Source organism: Lasioglossum baleicum, chromosome 10, assembly GCF_051020765.1.
Source record: "Lasioglossum baleicum chromosome 10, iyLasBale1, whole genome shotgun sequence".
NCBI lineage: Eukaryota > Metazoa > Arthropoda > Insecta > Hymenoptera > Halictidae > Lasioglossum > Lasioglossum baleicum.
In genome coordinates this window covers 14,776,502-14,804,149 of record NC_134938.1, presented here as the reverse complement: position 1 = coordinate 14,804,149, position 27,648 = coordinate 14,776,502, and the positions used below count along the sequence as shown (strand labels likewise).

General features: G+C 42.6%; 2 protein-coding genes across 24 annotated transcripts; one reads left to right on the top strand and one right to left on the bottom strand.

Annotated features, from left to right (window-relative positions):
* Positions 1-688: 688 nt before the first annotated feature.
* Positions 689-20,575, top strand: LOC143212679 (sodium- and chloride-dependent glycine transporter 1). Of its 11 annotated transcripts, none has more exons than XM_076431697.1 (11): positions 689-828; positions 6,447-6,735; positions 9,889-10,144; positions 10,763-10,921; positions 11,029-11,248; positions 11,458-11,629; positions 12,342-12,698; positions 13,513-13,722; positions 15,113-15,454; positions 16,407-16,632; positions 18,073-20,575. In XM_076431697.1, exons 2-11 carry the CDS (start codon positions 6,688-6,690, stop codon positions 18,237-18,239), a joined length of 2,157 nt encoding a protein of 718 aa, XP_076287812.1. In that variant the 5' UTR covers positions 689-828; positions 6,447-6,687; the 3' UTR covers positions 18,240-20,575. The 11 variants fall into 11 exon arrangements, with proteins under 11 accessions (XP_076287812.1, XP_076287807.1, XP_076287811.1 ...); XM_076431692.1 differs by having other exon boundaries at positions 703-1,264; XM_076431696.1 differs by having other exon boundaries at positions 703-1,433.
* LOC143212682 (T-complex protein 11-like protein 1) lies at positions 19,498-26,075 on the bottom strand. Of its 13 annotated transcripts, none has more exons than XM_076431705.1 (10): positions 25,653-25,805; positions 25,284-25,365; positions 24,536-24,664; positions 24,172-24,291; positions 23,797-23,916; positions 23,406-23,700; positions 22,823-23,341; positions 22,539-22,723; positions 22,261-22,427; positions 19,498-22,187 (listed from the first exon to the last, which is right to left on the bottom strand). In XM_076431705.1, the coding sequence occupies exons 3-10, from the start codon at positions 24,544-24,546 to the stop codon at positions 21,940-21,942; spliced, it is 1,665 nt and encodes a 554-aa protein (XP_076287820.1). In that variant the 5' UTR covers positions 24,547-24,664; positions 25,284-25,365; positions 25,653-25,805; the 3' UTR covers positions 19,498-21,939. The 13 variants fall into 13 exon arrangements, with proteins under 13 accessions (XP_076287820.1, XP_076287817.1, XP_076287819.1 ...); XM_076431702.1 differs by having other exon boundaries at positions 24,536-24,649; XM_076431704.1 differs by having other exon boundaries at positions 24,536-24,623.
* Positions 26,076-27,648: the final 1,573 nt, after the last annotated feature.

The window sequence follows — 27,648 nt, the reverse complement described above, 5'->3', positions numbered from 1 at the left end:
GTCGTTGCGCGTCAAACAGAAGAACGCGGTTCTGACGTGCAACACTGGATGACATCGACTGCGAAACAATGCGATCCCTTGAACAATACTGGAGCAAGAACATGGATTCTTGCTCGTCCTACGATAACACTTGCGTGACTGTTTCTATTCGACGTTATCTGGGCCATGGAAATTACTTTTGCCAATTTCACGGTAATCGAATAGTTTTCCATACAAAGACCGAATCAATCATCGAATAAAATTTGAAACACGCTCCCCTCGATCGATTCCCCGAAACGCCGCCGACTATAATTCCCTGCACGAAACTCTCGTGGAATTCGTCGGAAACTCGTTCCGAGGGAATCGTGCTGGCCTACAGTTCCAACAAAACCCTAAATTAATTTGCTTCAATTAAAGTAAAGGCGAATTTGATCTGCGCGAGAGTTAATTTCGAGTGAAAAAACACACAGGCTGTATAACACAGTATCAAAGAGTTATTCTCGGAAGGGTTTCGAAGCCTGGTTTTTGCTCGCGCCGATATACGCCGTGTGCCCAGGTGGCGGCATGACCCAGGGATTAATTATGAGTTGCGTTTAGGCTGGCCGTGGCGTGTGGCCGGCGGTGCGAGAACCGGAAACAGTGTCGGTACGAGTACACCGAGAAAGTGATCCTAGAGAGACACAAGGTTTAGGATAGGACGCAGCTCGCAGGAGCAGTAATATCGATCGATCCGTTGAGTTCGAGGCTTGACAGGGTCGACTGGGGGTGTTGCAAGTAGAAAAGCTCTTCCATAAGCAGGCAGGCAGGCAGGCAGACTGGCTGGCCGGGCACGGATCGTTTCCACTGTCTGTACGTCCGTCCGTCCGTCCATCTTATCTCGTTTCGTCACGTCAAGTTTCTCGTCTCGTTTACGCCGCACACAAGTCCAGCCTGAAATCCTTTCTCTCTCTCTCTCTCTTTCTCTCGATATGCTCCTCCATCGTCACAGCTCGGCGGGATTTCGGATTGTGTGCAACGGCAGAACACGTTAAATCCCGGGTGTCCAACAGTGCTTTCGCTATCCTCGGTGCCCCGGGTCCGTCCTTCGAGCGCTCCGCGGCTGTGACCCTGAAAATCAGTGACAGTGCGTGCTCTGACCTTGGCACGCCATGTTCACCAAGTTCTCCAATGGCAGCGCGAGCATCGGTACCAGCCACAGCTGATCGACCACCGGCCGAGCCGTGTTCCCGACGACGACGTGCTGCTGCTGCTGCTGCTGCCCGATTGCATCACCAGGCATAATCATGTGCGTGGTCATGCTGCCAGATCCTTTCGGGGGCTGACTGCCGTCCGGGACGTTCGCGCGGCGTCGTCGCGGTTGAACGACATTATCGCATGGTTACGTAACGGCTATGTCGGCGAACGAGCTCCGAAATTCGGTGATCGTGCGGGCACACGATTATTCAACCGCGTCGGTAAGATCCGCGATAGGTCTCGACTTTTAATCGTCATCGGTCCGTCGCAATTTACGGCTGGACGCTCCAAGTGTCCTTCGGAAGTACGACTCGTTCGATGGTTTACACGGTCTGTGCGAATTCGAACAGTTGTCTCCGATTTCCCGGTGATTATCGTAACGAATCGACGGTCGGCTCGGAGTGAACAGTTGTCGTTCGACTTTTCAATTCGTAGGGAACAGATGTTGCGACGTGTTGGGGCATCCTCTCGTTACCGGAAACAGTCGAGTGTGTTTTAATGTGATCTTTACGAGAGAGGATCGATATGATTTTCAAGGGTATTGTTTAGGCACCGTGGTTCTACGATGCTAGCTTTGGTTCAGGAAACCTCCGATTCGGTCGCTGACGACAAAACAATCATCTTTTAGAGTACCGAAAACAGCAAAGTGGATTTTACAGTGAATTTCACGAGATACAATTTTAGAAGCAATATTTTTAACACCGTGGTTTTACGATGTTAGTCTTGGTTCAGGAAACCTCCGATTCAGTCGATGACGACAAAACAATCATCTTTTAGAGTATCGAAAACAGCAACTTGGATTTTACAGTGAATTTTACGAGATACGATTTTAGAAGCAATATTTTTAACACCGTGGTTCTACGATGCTAGCCTTGGTTCAGGAAACCTCCGATTCGGTCGATGACGACAAAACAATCATCTTTATAGTACCGAAAACAGCAAAGTGGATTTTACAGTGAATTTTACGAGACACGATTTTAAAAGTAATATTTTTAACAGCGTAGGTCGCGACGATGCTAGCCTCGGTTCAGTGAAGCTTCGATTCGTTCGGCGCCAATTATAATCATCCGCGGGGATGAATTTCCGCTGGAGTGTACGAGGCTTTTTTCGTTCGATTGTTTGTTCAGTGTCGAGCTGTTGTCCCTGGCCGATTTCTCCGGGCTGCCGCGCCGCACCGAATTTGTATTTATCCCCTGTCCGTTGTTATCGCTGTTCTGTTTATTCGCAATGTCGCATGATGCAACCGCGGGGATGCTCGTAAACGCGACGTACCGGGGGCTGGATATTTCACGTGGATTGCTTCGCGCGTGTGTACGTGCGTGCATGTGTGTATGACACACTTACATTGGATTTCGTGGGGACGCGCACGACTGATTTCGGGTTTACGTAAGAGCGTAAGGGGTGTCCCGCCAACTCTGTTACAAGGCGATACCTATCCGTTATGTTACTCAAAATCCCAAAAGGGTAAACTATTTGGTTCGAGGAGACACATATTATTCTGCAAATTATTTATATTTTTCTAGACTTGAAGGTAACTTAAAGAATAGCGGAGATGACGACTGGTTACAGAGTTAGCGGGACACCCTGTGTGCGTACAGCGACCAGTGAACCGCTGCCACGATCAGCCGGGTGACATTGCAGCGAAGTCGCGTAAACGATGAAGCGAAAAGAAACCCTCTTCATCGTCGGAATTGATACGCGCTTTAAATAAAGCAGGCAGTCGAGTTCGGATTATAAATAAATCCGTTCAGGTCGGGTAGAAATTTTTGCAAAAATACGACCGGACGTTCGGGCGTGAATAATGTCTCGTGAACAAAGGAAAGGGTGGGGAGGGGGGTTGTCTGCGAATTGCTTTCCGCGGAGTCGATTAAAAATAATGAGATATAAAAGTTCGCGGAGCGAGAGCGCGGTTCGACCCTCCGCCACGGAAAAGGTTAAAGATGAAAACCTGCTCCGGACAAGGTCAACAGCTGACGGTTAACGTTAACCATCCCCGGCGTCGTCACCGACGGATTCTAATCGCGATCGATGCGCTCGTTACTTTCTCCCGCCGCAGCCGCGCCGCGTCGTTCAATTTGTCGGCACCCTCTCCCGGACAAGTGTGCCCATCCTCGCTCGAGTGTAGTACCAGCCCGCCGATCTTTATCCCGGGTCTTCGATGAATCTTAATCGCGTCGTTCTTTTCCCCTCCCGTTTCCCGCGTGTTCCGTCGGTCCGCGAATTCTATCGCTCGCCTCGCACACACGATCTTCGCGAGTGGAAGTTCTAAGTCTCTAGCCGAACGCGAACTGAAGTCCACTTTTCAATTTTGTTAAAAGTTAACGACGTTAAAAATTAATGACGATGTGCCGCGCAGTGGCTCAGTGGGAACAGCGCGCGTATTTGGACTCTCCGTGGCCTCGGGTGCTAATCCCGCCGCCAGCACCGTAAAACTGTGGTGCCCAAGATGGTTCGGAACCCACCTTAACAACTGTAGGTTCCGTCGCTTAATAACCATAGCAGTTGAAGCAACGTAAAAATAAAAAAAATTGACAATTCTTGGATTATTCATACACTCCTCAAAAGAATTAAGGCATCACCTCTGCGAACCCGAAAAATTGCTACTAGTTTACACGATCATAACTCCGGCCAAAATTGCTATATCGATATCGTTAAACAATGGTTCGAAAGCGTGAAACCTCTAGTTTCGGATGCTCTGTTTCAAATTGTTGCCATGTTGGTTTTTTACAAAGTTATAGCGAGATGAAGACAACATTGGCGGTTAACAAAAATTTGGTGCAACTTTGTAACATCACACGGGGAGAAACAAATTTTTTTGATAAATCGCGTTAATATCATTTGAAAGGGCTATCTTTCCTGTGTAAAATGTGTGGTTGTTGATTATCGTGCGATTTTTTTTATTCGATTTATTCAACATTGAAGTAAATATGGGCTCTTTTTAACTTTAACTAGCTCCAGAAAGCGAAAAAATTATCGTAGAATCTTGTGCAAAAAGCAATAATAAAGAATCTTGGCCGCTAGTTGAAATATGAACTTCCAGAACTACCAAGGACGAGTCGCGCGGAGTTTACGGTGTATTTGATGTTTTAGGTGGTTAAGGACATATCATAAATAATAAAGAAAAATCTGAAATGCATACAATTTATTAATCCTCGTATCTCTTTCAACTATGCAGTGTACTTATTATAAAAAGCATAGCTGTAGAGGTTTTATAATAACTGCATTTATAATTATTAATCGTGAATAGTAACTGTATTTGTCGAGACAATGCACAATAATGATTTTTGTCGTGAAGTGTTCCCAAGTAGAGTCGCGCAAGTAGAATACGACCTCACAAGTCGGACAGGCAGGAGTCGTATGTACAGTAAGGAGCATAACTGATTCCACACACTTCAAATCAGGACAACTTTTTTATGAATGGACCAAACAACTTCAATTTCTCGGTAAGGCTAGAAGAATTAGTTTAGTAAATGATGTGTAAAAAATGTGTTGAAAAAATGCATTTGGACGGAATTGTGAAAAACAATAGTAAAAATTGATTTTTACAACTTTTTTAGCTGGACCAATAGCGAAAATTCAAAAGATGTGTCTGGTCAACTGGTATAAATTATAAATGAGGGATTTTTATCGATTGTAATTTTTGTTTTAAACAAATTTCAGTAGTGTTTTTCGGCGCTCAGGTTCGATCGAATTCTACACATAAATTATATACGCTCTGAAAATTTCATTGAAATTGGTTGATTGGTTCACAAGTTATAAACGATCAAAAGTGGCAATTTGTAGTGTACCATAAAGTGGCAAAGTTTTACCATTTTTGATCGTTTATAATTCGTAAACCAATTAACCAATTTCAATGAAATTTTCAGAGCGTATATACTTTATACAAGTTGACCAAACACATCATTTAAATTTTCATTATTGTCCCAGCTAAAAAGTTGTAAAAATCAATTTTTATTATTGTTTTCCACAATTCCGACCAAATGCATTTTGTCAACTTATTTATTAGACGTCATTTACTAAACTAATTCTTCTAGCGTCGTTTGGTCCATTCATATAAAAGTTATTCTGACTTAAAGTGTGTGGAATCAGTTATGCTCCTTACTGTACATACGTACCTCAGTCTCTTCGGTCTTCCGAAGTGATGTGTTACGCGCAAGAGGATACGTGTAATCTTTAAAATGCTACTACAGTGGGTGTACAAAGTATTCGTACTTCGTACACCATTTAAAAACTAATAACTTTTTCCTAATTGTACCAAACGACTTGATTTTCTATAATCAATTAGAAGCATTGGTTTGCGAAATGATATGCACAAAAGATTTTCCAAAAACTCTAATTTACAAGGTTACGTGCAGAAATAAAAAAGGAATTTGTTTCAACTGTTTTATTTGGGTCCTTAATGAAAATTTAAAATATATGTTTTGTAGATCTATGTTAGTTGTACACATGCTGAAAATTTCATCACGCGTATAACTAACATAGATCTCCAAAACATATATTTTAAATTTTCATTGGGGGCCCAATAAAAGAGTTGAATAAAACGCCTTTTTTATTTTCGCACGTAACCTTGTGAATTATAATTTTTGGAAAATCTTTTCCGCATATCATTTCGTAAACCAATGCTTCTGATTGATTATAAAAAATCAGGTCGTTCGGTACAATTATAAAAAAATTATTAGTTTTTAAAGGTGTACGAATACTTTGTACTGTGTACATTCCGTTGCAACGGTTCAGCGATTCACGAATGATATTCGGTTTAACAATCGGTTTGCAGAGTTTCGCGCGTCGCGGGCGGCCAGGGGGACGTGTTAGTACCTGGAGCACTTACTTAATTATCCTGGAATAAGGGATATTTCCATGCGATCGAAGCCATCGCCGGTCGTGTTCCGTAATTAACACGGAGAAAAGGGAATGATGGAAATAGGGGGCGGGGAGAAATACGGCGTGACCTGGACTGTCAGCTACAAAGCGGGGAACATTGGAAGGAGTAACTACGTTATTGCGTGGCCATGTATCTGGTGTGAACTTGATAACAGCAATTAGGACGTGGATAGTTATTGTTTAGAGCGGTGCGACCGTTTCGTAAGCGGCCGAATGCTGGTAGGCCTCGATCGGAACGTTAGTTCCAGCGAAACATTTCGCGCGAAACCAACTTTTACGCTCTCCCCCTCCTCTCTCTTTCTTTCTCTCGGGGAAAAAAGCGATCTTTATCCTGCCCGTGTGTGTTTTTCTAGAAGAGAGACAAACGAGAGAGTGAAACACCTCGAAGAGTGATCGTCGAGAGGAGGTGATCGCGCAGAAAAATAGAATACATGAAAGATAGCATAGCTCGCGGCTCGACGGCGGTTTCGAATGAACAATTAGCGGGAACGGTTCGCCGCTCGATGTGCCAGTACGATCTACCGCACGTTGGCGGAGCCTGAAGAGAGGCAGACTCGCCTGACTTCGCGAATACGTTCCCTGCTAGCTCGAAGAATGGAGGAGTCCCCGCCTAGGATTCGCCACTACCTAGATTGCTGGGATGTAAGTATTTAACTCGTTCATAATCCTTGATGTACCGGTGCACAGTGGGCTATTTGGCCTGAAAAAGTGGAAAAAACTATTTTAGCGTTATTTACAGGCTCAAGGTTATAATATTATATATCGTTGTGGATTCGTCTTAAGATCAGCTATAACATTATGAAATCCAAAATACATTTTAGTATTTCAAAAATCAAATTTACCTCAATTTTTTGAAAAAAAAAATTTTTTTTTAACTTTTATATATTGAAATTTGTAGACGTCTGAATACTGTTCTCTTTTGTTCGAAACATTTTCTTCTCAGATTATCGAGAACCCATGAAAAAGCGAGGCGATAGTGAAATATTTGCACTGTTATAACTTGAAAAATAGTTTAGGAAAAGATATTTTATTATAGCGTTTTGGAAAGCTCTGAAAACAAGCTACAAGAGTATGTAATAAAAAATAAGGGTTTCTATTTAAGAAATTGAAGATGACCTTCGCGTGATTTTCAGACGACTATCCAAGGTCAAATCAATTTTTCTCCAAAACATTTTTCTCCAAAATGGTTCAGTTCCGAGATACACGTCTGTTTCACTTTAAATGACTCGCCCGGTGTATATTAAAGAACATTTTAAAATTATTACCATTAATTTTCCGGACATATCCGGAATCAAACTTTGTTGGCTTATAATCAGAAATCTTTACCGAATGTAATGAGACCAGAAAGAGCACGCAGACTCACACAGAATTATAACAAAATCGTCAATAAAGTTTTGTAATCGTAAAAGTACTTGCCGAATTATTGGCAATGTTCAAATATTAATAACTATACTAATTTAGATGATAACAAAATGAAAGCTGTGCAAAATTGCTCTGTATATCTTCCTGAACAACTTTTGTAATACAAGAATTTACAGAATTTTCCTTAAAACACATGAAAATCGCCAATGAACGGATGCTGTTTTAGAGACTGTTTAAGAACGCAAAGCGCGCCTTAAAATCTCTTGACTTTCGATGAAGTTCACTACTTCACGGGTGTACAAATAGAAAAAACAATATTGCAGCTTTATTCTCCAGACCTTCAGAGCTTCAGAGCTTTATTTTCAGACAACAAAAATTTTATTTTAAAGACTTTTTTCCACATTTTCAAGCTATATACACCACTGTGCGGTGGATAAAACGATAAGACGCCACGGGAATAACTGGACCAAAAAGGAATTTGCGATACAGCTATCGTAAACAGCGTCACATATAATGTAAACTGTTTTTAAAATTACATGCATTTTCCACTCGATCCTCTCGGTCATCCTATTGTTTCATCGTAATTATAGTGTGAAAAGATTCAGGTTCATTAAGGAAGGTTCATTGTCCGACGCTATTCCGTTTGCGATTTAAGTGGGGGTAACGAAAGCTCGTAACGAACCGCGGGATAGTTTAAAGAGCTTTCGACTTTGCTTAAGTTATGTTAATTGCACGGTACTTTTTGCTCGAGCGATCATTCGGAAGGGTGCTAACCACTGCAGGACAGGGCGAGGCTTCGTACTCCGCACCGCTTACAACTGCTGTACGAACCCCATTGTTCTCTCGTTCGTCGTTCCGTTTGTTGAATACTGCATCATTTCACAGCCACCTGCCGTTACACTCGCTTCGCTCGAGGACCTCGCGTTTCGTTTTCACGTTTCTTCTTTTCATCTGTAACGTAACGACCGACGACGAGTACCGCGAGGCTTTTCTCTCATTCACAAGTTTTCCAACTCGCTCGTTTTTGATCTTGCCAAATGTTTTGTTCTTGCGCTAAGCGGTGTCGAGCGGATCACATCGAAAGAGGAACAGGGGATAGAGATTTTCTTGTTGCGCAGAAAACATCGTCGTTTCATATCGAAAGAAAACTGTAAACTCTTCCTTGTCGTTATGTCGAACCGGACTCGACGAACAGCTACTTATATTTTACCGATTTGCGCTATATTCATCGATAATGCCACAATTACGTGGTACACGAGAACAATTGTAGCATTTCTCAACTGTTCTAATATAAATAGGTTTATTAGTGGAACTCCATTTATCCGACCATCGTCGTCAGAATGCTTAATTAACCGAACTTGTTGTGAGATTCTATTGTACGAGCTAACCGCTGGCGTCATGCCCTTTTTCCGAACTGATAACATTCGTAACAATAATCGCGAAGCGTCTTCTATTAATGCATAAGAAACAGGGAAACTCTGTTGTCTATACATGTATACGAATAGGCGAGTGTAAATCTAGTTGGACTCCATTATAGTGTAGAACTCCATTTATTATTAGGTCGTTGCAGTGGCGCACCCAGGGGACCAAGTCCCTCCCCAAGAAAAAAATATTTAGCTTCCAAAATCAAAATAGCTCTGGGTACCGTTGACAGATATTTTGGCTAAAAGAAAGTTCATCACGCAAAATCTAGGGCTGGGTTCAACTCGACCACCCTTCCACCAAGATTACATCCTGGTTGCGCCACTGGGTCGTTGTTTTACAAAGTGTTTTAATCAACAAATACTGTATCATAATCTACAGCAGCGCTCGGATTTACTTACTCGCGACGGCCGAGTTTCGAAAGCCACGCCCCCTCGACCGCGCGTCTCGTTCTCCTAGGTCAGGCGTGGGCACGGGTGGAGCCCCTCAAACGCCTGCTTCCCCCACCAAGCTTCCTTTCGGTGGCGCTCCTCGTGGCTCCGGTGCACGAGGCCTGCGCACTGCTTGCGACAAGCGAAACGCGTCCTTCCTACATAGTAACGACGGATGCTGGTGGGGGACAGTGGGCACTACGGTGGGGACAGTTTTGCCTCAATTGAGGCAAAATTGCCCTCGCCTGTCCTCGGTGCCACGAATAGCGAGTATAGAACGCGCCTGAGCAGCTCCGAAGTAGGACCGCCACGGGGAGCGAGACGCGCGGCCGGGTCGAGGGGGCGTAGCCTTCGAAACTCGACCGTCGAGAGTAAGTAAATCCGAGCGCTGATCTACAGATTTGATTTCTATTTATCCCTTTGAAAAATCTATTTCTCTTGGTCCTGCGCACCGGTTAATCGAGCGCCGTGCGCGGGACGTGGGATAATAAAATGAGGTTGAAGCGAGTTTTGTCGGATAAAATGGGAGAAACGCTTTGGACCGTGAAGGGTTCAAAGGACTTTGCGTTGTATCTTGCAGCCGAACGATGACAAGTATTCGGTGGCGAACAGCCAAGCGCCGTTGCAAGCCGGCGAGGAGGAACACCCCGAGCGAGGAACCTGGACGGGGAAGTTTGACTTTCTGTTGTCGCTTCTGGGGTACAGCGTCGGGCTTGGCAATGTCTGGCGGTTCCCGTACCTGTGCTACGCGAACGGCGGGGGTGCATTTCTAATACCGTTTACAATTATGCTCGTCATCGCCGGACTGCCTCTGATGTTCATGGAACTTTCCCTAGGTAATGAGACACGAGACACGCCGAACTTCGACGCGCAGTTTAATTACTATTCTCTGTTTCTCGTACGAAGATACCCGAAGTCGTAACAGCTATCGCGACTTCAGGTACAATTTTCTCTCGGGAAACATGTTTTACTCTGTTCTATCGATATATAATTCATTATTGCCAACGCTCGGCCGTTCTCGTAAAGTCCCGTAAAGCAATTGTTTTCGAAACAACGTTTCTTCGGTTTGTGTCAGACCAGGGAGTTCCAACTTGTTCCCCTCCGAGAGCCGCGAGGTCCCCACCACCAATCAAACCTCTCCCCACTGCTACGTACAGCCGTGGAGGGGAACGGGGACGAAGTTCTACGGCAGCGATGAAGCGTAAGAGTGGGGGTAGAACCTAAGCGGGGAATGTGCCTTGTATGACTCGCGAGCTACAAGTTGGAACTCCCTGTATCAGACTCTGGACTGTTGGCGAACGCTTCGCTATACTAAAGATAAAAATAGGCGATTCGGATAGAAATTTTGGGTGATTCGCTTGATTTTGAGTTCGTCCGCGAACCGTCCGTGAACAAAATAATGGCCGATCGATCGTATATTTTGATTTTACTCTGTTTCGATGTCATCCCCGCAGGGCAGTACGCGAGCCTTGGTCCGGTAGCGGCTTACAAACGATTCTGCCCTCTGCTGCGCGGCCTCGGATACGGAATGGTGCTGGTCAGCTCCGTTGTGATGCTTTATTACAACCTGATCATCGCCTGGACGCTTTACTACATCTACGTTTCCATCGTCGGTGAGTTCCTCCGACCGTTGCGATCGATTACAGCCGATCCCGAAACGCGCCTGCCGATTGTTCGCGGGAACGGAGGTCGAGTACCGACCGAGAAAATATTGTTCCAGCGACGTTCATGGAAGGCGGTACACTGCCGTGGACCAGGTGCGAGCTACCGTGGAGCACGGATGATTGCTATACGCCGGAAGCCGCCGAAGAATGCGTCTCTCAGAACATGACTTACTTTAAAAGTAGATGCTTCAATTCCACCCAACTGGCTTCCATGAACATAACTATGGAGAATATTACTAGCGCGATGAGGAAACCACCAGCCGAGGAATACTTCAAGTGAGAATAGAATTATCGATCAACGTCAACGCCGCACAGTGGAACGAGATATCTAAGCTTCTCGTCGAAGCTTTAAATTTCACAGGAGACCGTAAGATGTTTTTCTCCACCCAGAAATCTCACAATTATTTTCCTCGCTTGTTCCACTCTGCGCTGACTCGACTCGAACCGTATCGCGGCTACAGCAAGTAGAATTTCGTTTGTCGCAGTAACCTCGTTTTGGGGATGAGCAGCGGAATCGAGGAGACAGGCTCCATTCGGCTCTCGATGGCCATCAGCCTTTTGCTGGCTTGGATCATCGTCTTCATCTGTCTAAGCAAAGGTGTTCAAAGCTCGGGGAAGGTTGTGTACTTCACAGCCCTCTTCCCATACGTCGTTTTGGTAAATACATTTGTGTACCGTTACGCGCGCTCTCCTAACGAGTAAGGAGTAAGGGTCTAGCTAGTTTGGTCCGACATCGGAAATGCCGAACGGGGAGTCTTTTCCAACAGACGACGCTCGCGCGGGAACACCTCTAGGATACACTCACACTTCACACACCGCCAGACTACGTATACGTACGCGAGGATTGCAAGGGTCCGGGATTCCACTTCTGATTTCTCGATAATGCAAAGACGGGGCTTTTTAGTAGTCAAAATCGCTAGATGAAAGATCAATCTAGGGCGCTGTTTGCCTCAAAAGTCCTTTTTTTACGTTTCCGAGCAATGGTTTGTGATTGCAGCGCCATCTGACGGGCAACATGCAGTCAAATATTGCATAACCATTGCTCAGACACGTAAAAGAAGGAATTTGAGGCAAACAGCGCCCTAGATTGATCTCTCATCTAGCGATTTTGACTAAGTAGACCCCAATTGTTTTTTTTTCTATCCGAACTTTGATTTGCCTTCTAATCATGAACGAGAATCGTACAGAAACGATCCGCCTTTTAACTCCTTGCGCTACGATTTCTTCTACGGCCAATGATTACATATCGATAACAGCAAAGTAGAATTTCATTCCGGTATTATAGGAAATCAATAAATATAAGGTATATGTACAGTTTAGAAATGACAGCGCAATCGTAGACCGATGTATCTATTGTTTTTGCCCGTAGATCGCTCTTTTCGTTCGAGGTATTCTGCTCCCCGGGGCCAAGGAGGGCATCCTTTTTTATCTGACGCCCGATTGGAAAAGGCTAATGAACGCGAAAGTGTGGAGCGACGCAGCGGTACAGATCTTCTTCGCCCTTAGCCCTGCCTGGGGCGGTCTCATCACTCTCAGCTCCTACAACAAATTCCACAACAATTGTTACAAAGACTCGTTGATCGTTGCCGTGAGTAACATCGGCACGTCGTTCTTCGCCGGTTTCGTCATCTTCTCCGTGATAGGATTCCTGGCCTACGAGCTCGATGTACCGGTCGCCTCTGTCGTCGACCAAGGCGCTGGATTGGCATTCATCGTGTATCCCGACGTGAGTACCTATTTTGAATTTTGATTTTTGGTTGGGCCTGGATTAGGTTTGTTGTGGTGCAGGCCTGGGCGACGTTTAGAGATAGGACTTGTACCGAGTGCTAGAGAGTGGCAACCTCGGATAGAAGTCTAACCGACTTAGGTAATTCTAATAAAAAGGTCGGGAAGTTTTTCAGTAGGGAGGGAAGGGTTGGAATGGCCTTAACCCTTTAAGAGAACTCGAAAAAGGGTTAAAAAGATTTTTTTATTCAATTTTTGGAAGAATACATATTAGTGAGGGGATGGGGGAATTTTCGAAAAAAAATTTCCTCGTCCCAGGGGGGTCGAGTGGGTACTCGTTCTATGAGGAAATCTTCTGACTAAAACGAACCAACGATTTTTAAGCGATAATTCCCCATAAGAACCGAAAAAAGCGATTATTACAAAAACGTAAGCGCCTAGAGGCGACGGATAGGCCATCCGCCTACGAAAAACGATTTTGAAGCGTTTTTAGATTACAATAGATTATTTAAGTTAGTTAAATGTAAAAACGTGAGAGAGAGAGAATTCTGGATATCGTCAGGATTGTAAATATCCAGGTACGATTTTGGTAAGCCATAGGCTTTAAATAAAGGCAAATTTTTCCGAAAAAAGGCCTGGGCGACGCTGGCTCGCAGAACAGATGTGGCTGCTTCTCTTCTTCTGTCCCAGCGTCGCCCAGGCCTGTTGTAGCGGGTGCTTGTGGTTTTTTACGAATATCTAAAAACGATGTTTCTTTAATTAAAGTGTTTTCTAACTGGTGAGTCGTAACACTATATAATGTTAATACAATGCAGGTGGTAGCTCGTTTACCGGTTGCATCGGTCTGGTCGTTGCTCTTCTTCGTGATGCTTCTCACCCTGGGTCTCGACTCCCAATTCGCCTTGATGGAGACAGTTACTACCGCAATATTGGACGCTTTCCCGCCGCTGAGAAGCTACAAAGTGTGGGTGGTGCTAGCCGCGGCTATTTCAGGATACGCAGGAGGAATTGTTTTCACCACTAACGTGAGTTTACCGCCAAAATACCTTTACAAAATACGTTCACCTTACGATAATATTCGGTCGAAACATTTTCTTCTTTTTTTTATTTGAATATATGCGAACGCTACCGATATTCTCGGATAGCGCTAAACGAAATAGCCTCATGTATATTTTGAAATCCATGTATATTTTCTATCTACAATAAAAGTTTCTTTTATTACGCTAAAGTTTATTTTTATTTCGCTACAAAAGTACATATAACATGTAACATGTAACATGGTTTATACAGGGTTTTCAGTAATTGGTGGTGCAACCGAAAACGGGGTGATTCCGTATAGGAAAATACGTCGAAAACGTAGAATAAAACTTTCGAGAGAAATGTCTTTGAAAATCCGTCATGTTCGCGTGCTTACCGTTAGCATTTCAAAAAGAAGTACGTGTAGACCAAACTAGGAGAATTGATGGGAATACGGTTACCCTCTCTCCGCCATGACCGGATTAGTCACGTGACATCGTGACACATGCACGACAGAGACAAAACGCGTCACGTGACGGGGCTGTGGAGGAAGCGCGGGGATGTTCGCCGGGAAATGGGGGAATGGCGTCGTAGAAGGGGCAACGTAAAGTGGGAGGCAACACTGGTCTCGGCCGGTCCCAAGCCGTCATCAAGAGACTTCACGTCGATTTCACAGGGCCTTACTCTATAATCTGTAATATACACATAATCTATAAACACTACAAACAGCGATAAGGCTATCGCGGCGACTACCGCACCGGTCCAGCGCATACAATTCGACCATTCTGACCGTTAATCGTTCCGATTAACCGGTCGCATACTAACATACGCACACTGCTACACGCAAACGTATACTACAAACCAGCGATCGGATTGACTTACTCGCGACGGCCGAGTTTCGAAGGCTACGCCCCCTCGACCCAGCCGCGTGTCTCACTCCCCATGGCGGTCCTAGTTCGGAGCTCCTCAGGCGCGTTCCATACTCGCTATTCGTGGCGCCTAGGAGAACTAGGGCCGCCTCGGGGAGCGAGACGCGCGGGCCGGTTCGAGGGGGCGTAACCTTTGAAACTCGGGCGCCACGAGTAAGTAAATCCGAGCACTGCTATAAACGGTACAAACTATTTCTTAACCGATACGGTCGTGGCGACACTGCGTGTTCAGCAATTCCTGCGAGTCCAGCAATGCTTTCTACATTCTTAGTACGAGGAAACACAAATATGTTGTGCGACTGAAACATTCAGTATCCTCCACACTACCTACAGTATACGGCAAAATTAGCCGACCATAAATAAACAAAGATATCGGAGTCGGAACTCGTTACCCGCCGGTCTAACGGTATCCCACTCTACCCTACTCGAGGAACCACCCGAATAATGAAGTTTGTTAATGCGTTCCTAGGCTGGAGTGTATTGGCTGCAGTTAATGGACAAATACGCAGCGAATTGGTCGGTGCTGTTGATCGCCATATGCGAATGCTTGCTGATCGGTTGGGTCTACGGCGCCGATCGGTTTCTTGACAACGTTCAGCAGATGATAGGACCTCGCAGTCGGCTCTGGAGGTTTTTCTGGACTTGGATGTGGAGGGTTGTTACCCCGGCCACGCTCTTCTTCATTCTCTTCTTCAATTGGGTCGAATACCAGCCGCTAACCTACGGCGGTTATGTTTACCCGACATGGGCGAACAACGTTGGCTGGGCCATCGGGTTGATACCCGTTCTGGTGATCCTTACCGTCACCGTGGTACGTATAATCCATTTCGCGGATCACATTAATCTGCGTAACATGGATAATCCACAGAATGTTCAAAGAGATTCATGGCCGTTCGAATAACTTGTCCTCGAGTTGTGTAAATTTAATGAGAATTTCATGACTTGCAACGGTGGAACGCACGCTGGTCACCCAGATATCGATTGCCCCTCGTATCGATTCGATCGATCTGGTTGCGCCCAGGTATTAATAATCGCTTCGTACAGTGAAAGTAACTCTGATCGAACAGTTCTATTTTTAATGTAGTGGAATACTCGCCATGTTCTTCGAGACCGCGTTCGAAACCTGATCATCCCTATTCGATTGATCGCGCGTGTCTATTCAGTACGATGTCCTAACCGCGTGGATAGTTGCACAGATTCGCGTTTCGACTATTTTCCAAAATCCGTAGCACCGTTATGTCCACGCTGCTTCACAGATGAAGAGACGATGTTCATCCGGGATCCGGATGCAGGGGCTCGGGGAGTACGAGCAAAAGTTGTGCCTCTGGCGCAGACACGTGTGTTTATGTTAGAATTTCGCCGCCACAGTCGACGAGACGGAAATCAATCTGTAATTTATGGTCGCGCGGTGGTTTTTATACTAGCGCTGTTGCCAAGGGTGGGGTGGCGGCGAATCGGAGCAATCGTGGACTCTTCCATAGCTGACGAAGGCGCACGAGCGAACCATCCTCTACAGCTTCTTTTGGATTTCGTATTCTCACGATAAACTTCTACGAGCACACAATGACCGAGTTTCTGCTGCGCTTTTCTTTCAAACGAAACAATACAGCGGCACCCCCCGCGAATGCTGTTTCGCGCGGCACGAAATTCGACATTTTCTGTGTGGAAGAACAAAAAGCTTGTTTATACTGCTGTGATGTACATACTACACCGTCTGAAATTACATTACAAGTACTAACATCTATTCTAACGTCTACACGCAGAATCAATTAAGAGACCGGCGCCGACGGCCCGCTTACGACGACGACGACGACGACATGGACAGCCAGCCATCCTACCAACGGGACAGCAAAGGTAGAACAAAAAGGAACAAGGGTCAAACGATATGGTGTCGGGCGAAGATGCTTCTGCAGCCAACTCCGGATTGGGGTCCAGCGTCCAGGAATACCTCCACACCTTCGAGAACGCTCACCCACACGCCATCGCCAGGCAAGCATACGCGCCCGTGCAAGAGTGTGGTGGCACACGCACACATCGCTAGATCCGCATATACGTATATGAAATTACAAGGTTTACAAGAATACAAAATGACGCTTCAACATTGCACTGATCCTCTTTATGGACAAATTTTGTACTCAGAACATCCGTTTCAGCAAAAACGGTATACAGTACACAAAGTCGAAATCTCAAGCTTTAAAATGGTTGTTTTTTTCATCAAATTTGGATAAATTTTAGCAAAGTTACAGCAGTTTCAATATTCAGCGAATTTTGAACTAGCTGTGGCCGCTGAAATCCTGCATACAGCCCACTGTGCATCGCTAGATCCGCATATATACGTATATGAAATTACAAGGTTTACAAGAACACATTTTGTGCAGTTTAGGGAAGAGACAATGGCGCTACTAGTGCAAAATTTCGGAACCTCGAGGTGCTGTATTTTCTTCCAACCCATTTTTCGTGTTTAAATAATTAATTAATCAACTAAAAATACAGATCACCGCCTTTGTACATGTCCTGGCTATGTCGATGCAGAGCGATTTTTTCGATTCGAACGATAAATCTCTCAATATTTACGAAAATCTGTCAGTGGCGGCCATCTTGTGATATCATGCTTGCTTCGGATGCCTCGTGACAGGCGGTACCTGCCGAATATTACAAATCATTCCTCGATAACGTAAAAATATGCATTCTGGGCACCGGGCAGACATAGATTTGACTTTTAGGAATCACAATTGACCGCTTCTGAATTCCTCATTGCAATGTTGAAGGGTCATTTTGTGTTCTTGTAATCCTTGTAATTTCATGTGTTCACTCTTGCACATGAAAGCAACAGCTGAAATCAAGCAAAGGATTTTAATTAACGGTGATTGGTGGGTGGGAACCCGGTATCGGTACTCTAGTCGTGAAAAAGTGTAAAGATTGTTGGTTAAGAACAAGAGAATTAAACATCGTCCAGTTGTGACCGGGCGTCATCATCTGGCGGCCAACGTATTTCGATATTGAACACATTACGGCCGCGATACCAGGCTCATCGCCCTCATTATAATCGGATTCGTGCCGCGTCCGCGGATAATTAATTTCGATATAATACGACGCATATTGTGGAGGCATTATAAGGACGTATGCTACACTGATCGCATCGGGATAGCATGCTATTCTTTTATCAATCAAATCACCAGCTGTTCGAATCATCGATCTGGTTTACTTTGCATCATCCGCGAGATTCGGGCTAAGCTGCGTATGTACCACTGGATTTCGATATTAGCAAATTTAGTAAATTGACTTATAGTAATCCCTGGACACTGAATTTTATTATATTGGCTGCACGAACGTTATATTGTAGAAAACATCTCGTGTATCTTACTATAATGTACTATTCTTTCCGGATTTTATTGTGCTAGTTTTTTACGAGATCGTTGTTTAATGCAGGAGCACCGGGAGGCTACGATTCCGTGCGGGACACGATAGTTCTGGTGAACGGCCAGCCGATGATGTTGCAGCCATCGAGCGCTTCCGGTGCTGCTCAGAAGCTCCCGGGCCCGTCGATCCTGAAGAACTCCAGTAAAACCGACCTGATCACGTCTCAACAAGTCTGACACGATGTTCATTTCACCACGAAAGACGAGCCTGCCGAGAAATCGATCGCCAAAAACACAACGCGCTAATCGACGGGGTAGCTGCCTGTAGCACCGTGTAGCCGGTGACGATCGATCGATGAAAATGGTGGTTTGCAACGGGAACGGAGAGCGTTTTCTAGATCTACTTTTAAAACAGCGATTCGAGCCTTCTAGGGTTTCATGGAGCTTACGTAGAAAATAATAACTTCTTTTGTGTATACATATACATGTGTGTCCCTGTCGATGGAACGTTTCAAACTAAAGTTTAGAATCGCTACTTCGAAAGCAACTGGAAAACACTCCGGCTCCCGTTCGCGAGAAAATTAATTTCAGTTTCATTAGGAGCAAACAGGCGGAAGTGTTTAATCACATTTCCCTCGCCGTTACAATTTAGAAACTTCTCCACGTTATTCCATTAAATGTTGTAACTTTACTACCACGAAGCGAAGAAAGTAATAGAGAGAGGAGAGAGAAAGAGAAAGAGAAAGAGAAAGAGAGAGAAAGTTTATTTAGCTACTGGTACTTGTAAGCGTGAAACTATAATAGTGTTCGTTCGAAAAGAACAAACCAGACCGTATAAAAGCGGTCTCACTCCGTGACACGCTGCTGCGCGACGAATGCAACATAAATTGCAACAGCATTAGATTTACGCTACTCCACTGCTTTCGATTGTTACGTACAGTCGTCAGGAATGAACATAAGTGTTTGAACGCCACGCGCGCCAGGGGACACGTCGATTAGAAGAAACCGCGGACCGGTTGATCGGCTTCGGGGTTCAACTACGGTAAAACGTATTGCATTGTATAGCGAACGGTTTAGACGTCCCGGAACGACAGCCATTTCCGATGTATCCCAGTTGAGAAACGATCGAGGAAATCGTGGGAGGTGCCGAAAGCTCTCCAGCAAGACGAGGATCGTGATTCGCGGATGTCGGGTCGGCCGGAACGTCGAACGAATCGTTTTCTAAATTTGTAGCGTTCGTTGCATGAAATCCGCACACGTGCAACGTGTCACCACACCCATCCCCCGCCCCCTTTCGGTGGCATTTTCTTCACACAAGGACTCGCGAGAGGAATTTTGCACGACTGTTTGCAAGAAGGAAGACGAAAGAGACGAGGAATGCGCGCGGATGCAATTTTGTAGATAGTCCAGTGTGTTGTTCCTTATCCCTGCGTTGAACTATCAATGTCCTCCAACAGAGAGATCGCAACAATCGTACAGTCGACGTGAATAGAGAATTATTTTTTTTAAAGCCGCTCGTCGCGATTGTTGCTATATTTTTGACTGATGCATTAACCCTTTAAGCGACGCCGATTTACTGGAAGCAAAATCCAACGGAACGAAATGAGATCAATTTATTTGGAACGTTCGGAACGCCTACCTAACCGGATCTGTTCTTTTCGTTGCTGTTCCCTTCATTTGTAAAACTGCAACTTCGTCCAGTCTCGAATACACTGCTTAAGGGGTTAAATTGTTAAGTGTTACAGAGCTGTAGTTTCCCGAAGTAGAAGATGACTAGTTATTATTACGTATAACTTGACCGAAAAGTCTGCCTGTCAATATTGAGATTAAATGGAGAGCATAACATAATTGACTGCTGGGGATTAATGTTTATTCTTTCGTTGAACACGTATAGCGAAGAAGCGCGCTACGGTAGTGCACACTTAAATGTCCGCCGCTGTTCCCTTTCGATTCCTGGAAATGGAAATTTAATACGTGCTAGGTATCAATATATCGTTCACCCGCGCATCCCCTCCATCGCTCAATCGAAGTCGCCACCCTATACTTAAGTGTGCACCACTGTATATGTATATATATTTCTCATCGGATCACTGTATAGTTTGAATTCCGAATAGTTAAACAGTAGTAATAAGTGTTTCTTTAGAAATACAGCGAGGAGCAAAATTGCGAATCAACGAAACCATTTTGTTCGGGAGATGATTTATTTATATGTTTATTATTAAGACAGAATAACGAAGGACCTCGAGAGAAGCACAGGATTTTATATGAATTTAAGTTTAAGGAGCGATGAATGTTTGAATTCTGTTACACATTTGGTTCACTAGTTATAATATATTATTTCTGACTTAATTTGCACTACTTCAAAGTACTAATAAAATGATATATTTAATAGTTCGTCGAAGGACTCGTCACTGCTTTGACAGATACAAATTGTCTTATTGTTAGCATATTTCCTACTAGACTTTTCTATTCACATCGTTATTATTGTTCCATAATTGTTTTACGACGATGGTGGGGAGCGATATTCTTAAATGGGTTCATTTTACATTCTTCCAATAAAATGAGTGATAGGATTGAACGTTGTCATAACCTTTGTTTTCCACCTTGTCACAAATGCGTCACAGTGCGCAGTCGCCGTATTGATAGCTAGATTGACGAGATTATTGAAGCGTATTGACGGGAGCTTCAATATTATTGTCAACCTACATTGACAATATTATTGAACGTCTAAGTCTAAGGGCCCCACACAATGGTGCTGGGTATCACTGCTGCGCACGTGTCCACCTGAGCTCGGCGAGGCGAACGCGCTCAGCTCACTCACTGTCAATATTGTCATCAGTCATCAGTCAGTCAGAGTCAGACTTATTGTCAAACTAGTCAGACAAGCTGGGGATGAGCCGACGGGGACTGCGCACTCACCTATTTACTCGCCAAACACCGTCAAATATTATTTCTGATATTCTAATTGAAAGTTTCATCGGAACTTTCAGTCTTTAGTCGTCTAAAAATGTGTATTTCCGATTTGAAATTGGTATTCCTCCGATCGGAGGTCCCCCGGGGCTCAGTCACGGATGGGGTCGAAGCGCCTATAGATTGTTGCGTCGGCGTCCACATTTAACAATAATCTTAAATATAATTGACTATAATAGGTCGCACTCGTGTGCGGGGTTAGCTTGGCTCTCGTGAACTGGCATCAACTGGCATTAGGTTTGCACTGGTGTGTGGGATTTAGTTTTGCTCTCGTCAGGTGGTTAGCTTCGCTCTCGTGAGCGGGATTTAGTTTTGCTCTCGTCTATTAATATTCATTTTACTCGCAAATTTAACACGAAGGTACAAATTATTTCGAAAATAGAATCCAATTTGATTTGATTATAAATTGATTTAATATTCACATCTATGTACAATATGCATGTATATATATGTATATGTATATATATATATATGTATATATATATATATTTTTTTTTTTTCCAGTACATATATAACATTTTAAAGTAAAATGTTCAAAGCAACAAGTACAGAAAGTAAGCTGTAGCAAATAATTGTATCACAACTATCGAAGATAAATGTCGTTAGTTTATATGATATTTAGTAACTTGTATTAAAAACAGTACGTACATTGTATTAAAAACAAACCAATTAGTATCCATGCATTTAGCATTTAGGTATTGAATTCCGTCCATCCTCGTGTACGCTAATCGCTTGAATACCGAATTACTGAAATCATTTATAACTTACATCGAGGATTAAATGACTGCTACTTGATATTTCTGTGTCTACAAATATCTGTCCTCGTGTTATAAAAAAATTGCTTTACGAAAACGAATTGAAAATTAGTTCGAGATATAGGTATCGCTTATTTTCAATTAATGTGTTATTTAATGAACACGTAACATTAACGTTTCCTTCACAAAGATTAAAATTGCAGTGTTTCTTTCTACAACTCCATGGAATGAACTTCACTTGTCTCTTTATTGTTATCAGCTTCCTTTCTTATCAGAGCATTAGTCACGATTTCTTGATAATACTCTCCAAATACACTTCGATTGTGAGAAATCAGAATTAAAAATTGAGCCACTATAGCTGTCAATTCTTCTTGAAGCGAGGAAAGCCCGGGTGGGACTTGCGTCGGCGCTGTCGATTGGGACAGTATTATCTTTTGCAAAAACTGTCGAATTCTTAAACCTGGGAGACAATAATTATTAAGTATCATGAAATAATATAAACAGAATTATTAACATTTATACGGAACGCTTACTTATAAGATGTCTAATCTTATGATCCGGTTTAACGAGCTCGGATATTTGTCCCTCCAATAACGTTTCTAACTCTGGAGATAGCGAACCAGCACCGATCTCTTCTAACGTCGATTTTACATCAGTTTTAACTTGTAGTATGATATTCGGCATTAAACCTTCCAAATCCCTATCGACAATACGCACGAAATTAATTAATTTATTTTGACCACCTATTATATATTTGTATATAAAAGTTATAACATATTTCAGAGTCATTGAAAACGGAGATTATGCATACTTGTTTGAATGTACAGATTCCAATAGCACGTTGAGATGTTGTTTTATACTCTTCTTGAAACTCGATACTCCATGAATCGGTGGGCCAATCGTGTTGTTTGCTAGTAATATTACGGCACCCATAATACTTAATCTACTGGTCCTATCACGCAATTCTATCAGTCTACCTTGATCCAACATCAAAGTCTGAAACAAACATTGTAGTAAAAACCGTCTACCGATAGAGAACATTTTTCCAAATGTCTTTTCTCTTCTTAATCCACATATATTTCTTTTCAAACCTACTTCTGCATCTGGATTGAAATCCCATTCCAAAAGGTCCAAATATGCTTCGGTCAGAAGACAATGTGTGATCTGACGCGCAGAATTAACATCCGACGAATCACCTGTAATCTTTGCAGGATCAAAGTGTCTCAATAACCACGACTCTGTATGTATTAAATCGTTTCCATTGATTTTTAAGAACTCGGAAAACTTTGCTTTTTCATACTCGATACTCAGAGCAACTATGTTCGGTCTTATCATTGTGATAGTGAAGTTTGCCAGATCGAGTCGCATCAGTTGCAACACTTCCATTATACCTTTAAATATTTCAATAACATCTGTTTTTTGACTAAGTTCCATAATCTTGCTATCTCTTACTGGTGCACACACTTTACTCATGATCGAAATAACATATTGCGCGTAATGATGGAAATCCAGAACACCTTTCTCCGCTTGCTGTTTAATTAAATCTACGTCGAGCACTTCTTCCAAAGTTTCTCGAATTTTCGCATGATGCGGTAGTACCAGTTGATCTAATATCTGCAGAGAAACAAAATTACAAGCGAATGTCCAAACCGAATAAAAATTGATATGATCGCATTACCTCTTTAATTTCTCTTAGTAACACTAATGCTTGAGTATAATTTGGAGTTTCTTCAGCCAGCTGTTCGGCTAATAAGTTCCAAAATGCTTTATGCATGATTTCTTTCACTCTTCTATGAAATGTACCATCTTCGGGATCAAGTTTCTGTAGTTGGAAATTCTTATCCACCGCGATCTCGTGTGCCAAAGCCATATTCTTCATACCGTTGGCAGCTTTCATTATTTCTTCGAGGGTGACAAATTTTGGCGGCGAAGCACCTACTATTCCGCCGCCCATAAAATTTTGTATCTTTTGTCTAACAACAGCGTAAACATGGATAACGCACGTTGAAATTTTTCAGTCTCGAAGGGTTAATGAAATGTCGAGTTTAAGGAACAATTAAAGTACTTACCCCCTGGAAATGTCATCTTCCGTGCCAGCGTTCGAACTAGATGGACAATCTACAGACGCCGATGTGCTAGCTTCGCTAATATTGCATTTCTTTTCTTCGCTGTTTTCCATGTTGCTATTCCTATAAATGATATTTCATTGTTACATCGATATTTAGCAGAACATTAGATGGCATGTTAAGAAATGCGTTATCGATTATCGAATTAATATAGCAAATCAATAATTAAACCAGGATAAATTAGTAACAAATGTAAGTACATTCAAAACTTTCCATGTAATTCGCAAAGCGATTAGCCACGCTGTACAAATAACGATCAAGAAATACAATTGCTATAGATAATAAATATTAAATGTCCGCACACGAATATACACTGACCAAAATAAAATACTTGGAATGAAATTTAATAATGCCATCGATCTGGGAAGTTTGCGAGTAAGGAAGAAACAACAAAGAGTAACACCCCAGATTACTCCAACTCCAACGAAAACTTTATTCCTAACGGAACAATATTTGCCTATGTAATGATTCATATAAAATTACAACATTAAAAATGAAAGAAAGAGAAACAACTGAAAATGTATTCCTTAATTTCAAATATTCTATATAAATTTATCTTCGAAAACTTCATACCTTCTTTTTAATGAAAGGAGCATATGTATATATTTATAAATGTAAACTGAGCAAATAAATTATGTCATTTTTAATATGTATTTTGAAATATTAACGCACAAAAACTCACCTGTCTGGCATCGTTAATGATAGATTTAAATGTTTTGTTGCAGCATTATCTGCACTCGGAAGCAGCTGGCAGTTGAATGCACTGGTTACTGAACAGAAAGAGGTCAGTCTTTGTCTATAAAAAGAACATCTACAAGATACACACAAGAATTACACTTCCTGTTTGTTTTTAAAGGACTGCTACAATATTTTCATGGACAACATGTCTTGTATCTCTGTCTTTCTCTCTCTCTCTCTTTATATATATATTACATGATATATATGTTAATGAGTAATATGTTTCAATTGACAATGTTCGTTTTATATGTGTATATTTCAGACAATAGCACAGATTAGGAACAAGAAACAGAATTTCACGTATCAATTAAATGAAAAATAAGTAAAACAGTAATCGCTGTGTAGAATAAAAACTTTACGTTACAATAAAACGTCAACTGTCTTATCAGATGAAACATTTCGTTATATGTAAATTGAACTGGCTGATATTCATAGATTGTATCGCATTTTCTTTCCTACGCAACTTTTGACCAAATAATTCGATTATGCAAATATTAATTTGTTTACAAACGAAAGGATCGTGTTTGGTTTTAGAATTTCTCAAAGACATACTTTCTCATTAAATGATTTAATAACCCTATTACAAATCTTCTTGTTTCGATGTGTCCACTTTCAATTTTTAATGGGATTATAATGATTAAGTACACTTTCACTAATTAGAAACTTTATAAACGAACAAAACGAAATCTTACCTATTCTAATGGTTTACTGAAAAATTTGAGCTCTCCTTACGAGATTCATGTTCATACGGTAAATTTATTTATGAACTTCTATCTAAAACATGTTGTCGAAAAATTAGTGGTAGGTATCCCAAATATCGATGAATTGTGTTGTATATTTATAAATATATGTGACACTTTTTAGGTTGACGGTCAACAGTGAAGTTAGGCGAACACATAAACATATATATATATACAGAGAGTATATATATATACAGGGTGTCCCAAAATTCGTGAAAATCCCGAAAGGGGGTGGTCCCTGAGACCATTCTAAGAGACATTTTCCTTTGCACCAATGTCAACTGCGGCTTTGTTTAGGAGTTATTAACGAAAAACACGGACCAATCAGAGCGCGTCCTGGCCCGCCGCGCCGCGCCGCGCCGGCAAGCGAGTGTCGGTGGTACGCCGTGACATTGCAACGAACAAGAGTTTCTCGATAATGTGAATCCTCTCCGATTTCGATGAGCTTTGGGTACGTTGTCCAGACCATGATTCTGAACAACATTTCTCTTTAGACTTTTTGGCGATCGGCTTTAGTTTACGAGATAATCGTAAAAAAAGAGAAGAAGCAGAAACTGATTGAATTAAAAACTCACGTATTCAGCCGTTAATCCATTTGCTGCTTCGAAATGTGTGTCACTGGGTCACTCGGTGATGAACTGCACAGATGTCTTCAGGTACACGGCAGTACCGAAAGCCAAGGGACGTACGGCCAGGTCGATGAGCTGCACAGCCGGTGGTAGAAGGCCCAAGGGATGCGCGGTCAAGTCGACGATCCAGAATTTAACTTTCACTTTCGAATCGATAAATAATTCGTATGTTTATTTTACACAGATGCCTTGAAATTTTTCCACACTCATAATCACTGTTCACATTTGTCAACACATAGTTATGCACTAATAATAATTGCCGTATCCCTTGTACTGCTGCACAAATCACAACAATCAAGTAATGCAATCACTAGACTGCGGATTTCATGCATTTGTAGCAAACATGAGTAGGTGCATTTTAATACAGTAGAGAGATTAAAATAATTTCAAAGCACCATAGTATTATTTTCAACTTCTTAAAATGATCACAGTAAGAATCAAATATCTGTCTGGCTCCTGTCCCTTGTAATAGCGGCAGCCAACATTCATTTTGCATAAAGATTCGCAGTCTAGTGATTAGTTTAAATATCACAGTCAAAAAAACAGCTAATACATAGCAACCGTTAGCTTTGAATTTACAAGTCTTTGGAGATGTTCTCTCTACCGCGGCTCGAACGACACTGATTTTCCGCAAGATTTTTCTAAAGAATTTAGGAAGGGCATTTAGAGTGTCGAAATTCGAAATGCACGCTGTAGCACGAGAACGACGGGACGGTTGGACGAAAAACAGGATACGAGAAGGACCGCTTTAAGACTTATGGCAATCACATGTTTAGGTTTTCCTGTAGATTGGTACGCAGAGTCGATGGGTAACCGTTCGAAAACGTCGTCTGTCCTTCTTTTAGAAAGTTTCTTAAGGAAGGTATAGGACAATAGGGATGCTACGCTGACCTGACATTTTTACCCCTTGCTGGGTAAAAGGACGGATGACGTTTTCGAACAGTTACCCATCGACTCTACGTACCAACCTGCAGGAAAAACTAAACATGTGTTTGCCACAAAGCTTACAGCGGTCCTTCTCGCATTCTGTTTTTCGTCTAACCGTCCCGTCGTTCTCGTGCTACAGCGTGCATTTCGAATTTCGACACTCTAAATGCCCTTCCTAAATTCTTTAGAAAAATCTTGAGGAAAATCAGTGTCGTTCGAGCCGCGGTAGAGAGAACATCTCCAAAGACTTGTCAATTCAAAGCTAACGGTTGCTATTAGCTGTGTTTTTGATAGTGATATTTAAACTAATCACTAGACTGCGAATCTTTATGCAAAATGAATTTTGGCTGCCGCTATTACAAGGGACAGGGGAGCCAGACAGATATTTGATTCTTACTGTGATCATTTTAAGAAGTTGAAAATAATACTATGGTGCTTTGAAATTATTTTAATCTCTCTACTGTATTAAAATGCACCTACTCATATTTGCTACAAATGTATGAAATCCGCAGTCTAGCGATTGCATTACCTGATTGTTGTGATTTGTGCAGCAGTACAAGGGATATGGCAATTATTATTAGTGCATAACTATGTGTTGACAAATGTGAACAGTGCTTGTGAGTGTGGAAAAATTTCAAGGCATCTGTGTAAAATAAACATACGAATTATTTATCGATTCGAAAGTGAAAGTTAAATTCTGGATCGTCGACTTGACCGCGCATCCCTTAGGCCTTCTACCACCGGCTGTGCAGCTCGTCGAC

Coding starts and splice junctions, on each gene's coding strand:
- LOC143212679 (XM_076431697.1), top strand. CDS start 6,688: ATGGAGGAGTCCCCGCCTAGGATTCGCCACTACCTAGATTGCTGGGAT. Junction 11,249..11,457: donor CCAGCCGAGGAATACTTCAA/GTGAGAATAGAA, acceptor CGTTTGTCGCAG/TAACCTCGTTTTGGGGATGA. Junction 16,633..18,072: donor CACCCACACGCCATCGCCAG/GCAAGCATACGC, acceptor TGTTTAATGCAG/GAGCACCGGGAGGCTACGAT.
- LOC143212682 (XM_076431700.1), bottom strand. Junction 23,917..24,171: donor ATTCCAAGTATTTTATTTTG/GTCAGTGTATAT, acceptor TATCATTTATAG/GAATAGCAACATGGAAAACA. Junction 23,342..23,405: donor TACTAAGAGAAATTAAAGAG/GTAATGCGATCA, acceptor GTTTCTCTGCAG/ATATTAGATCAACTGGTACT.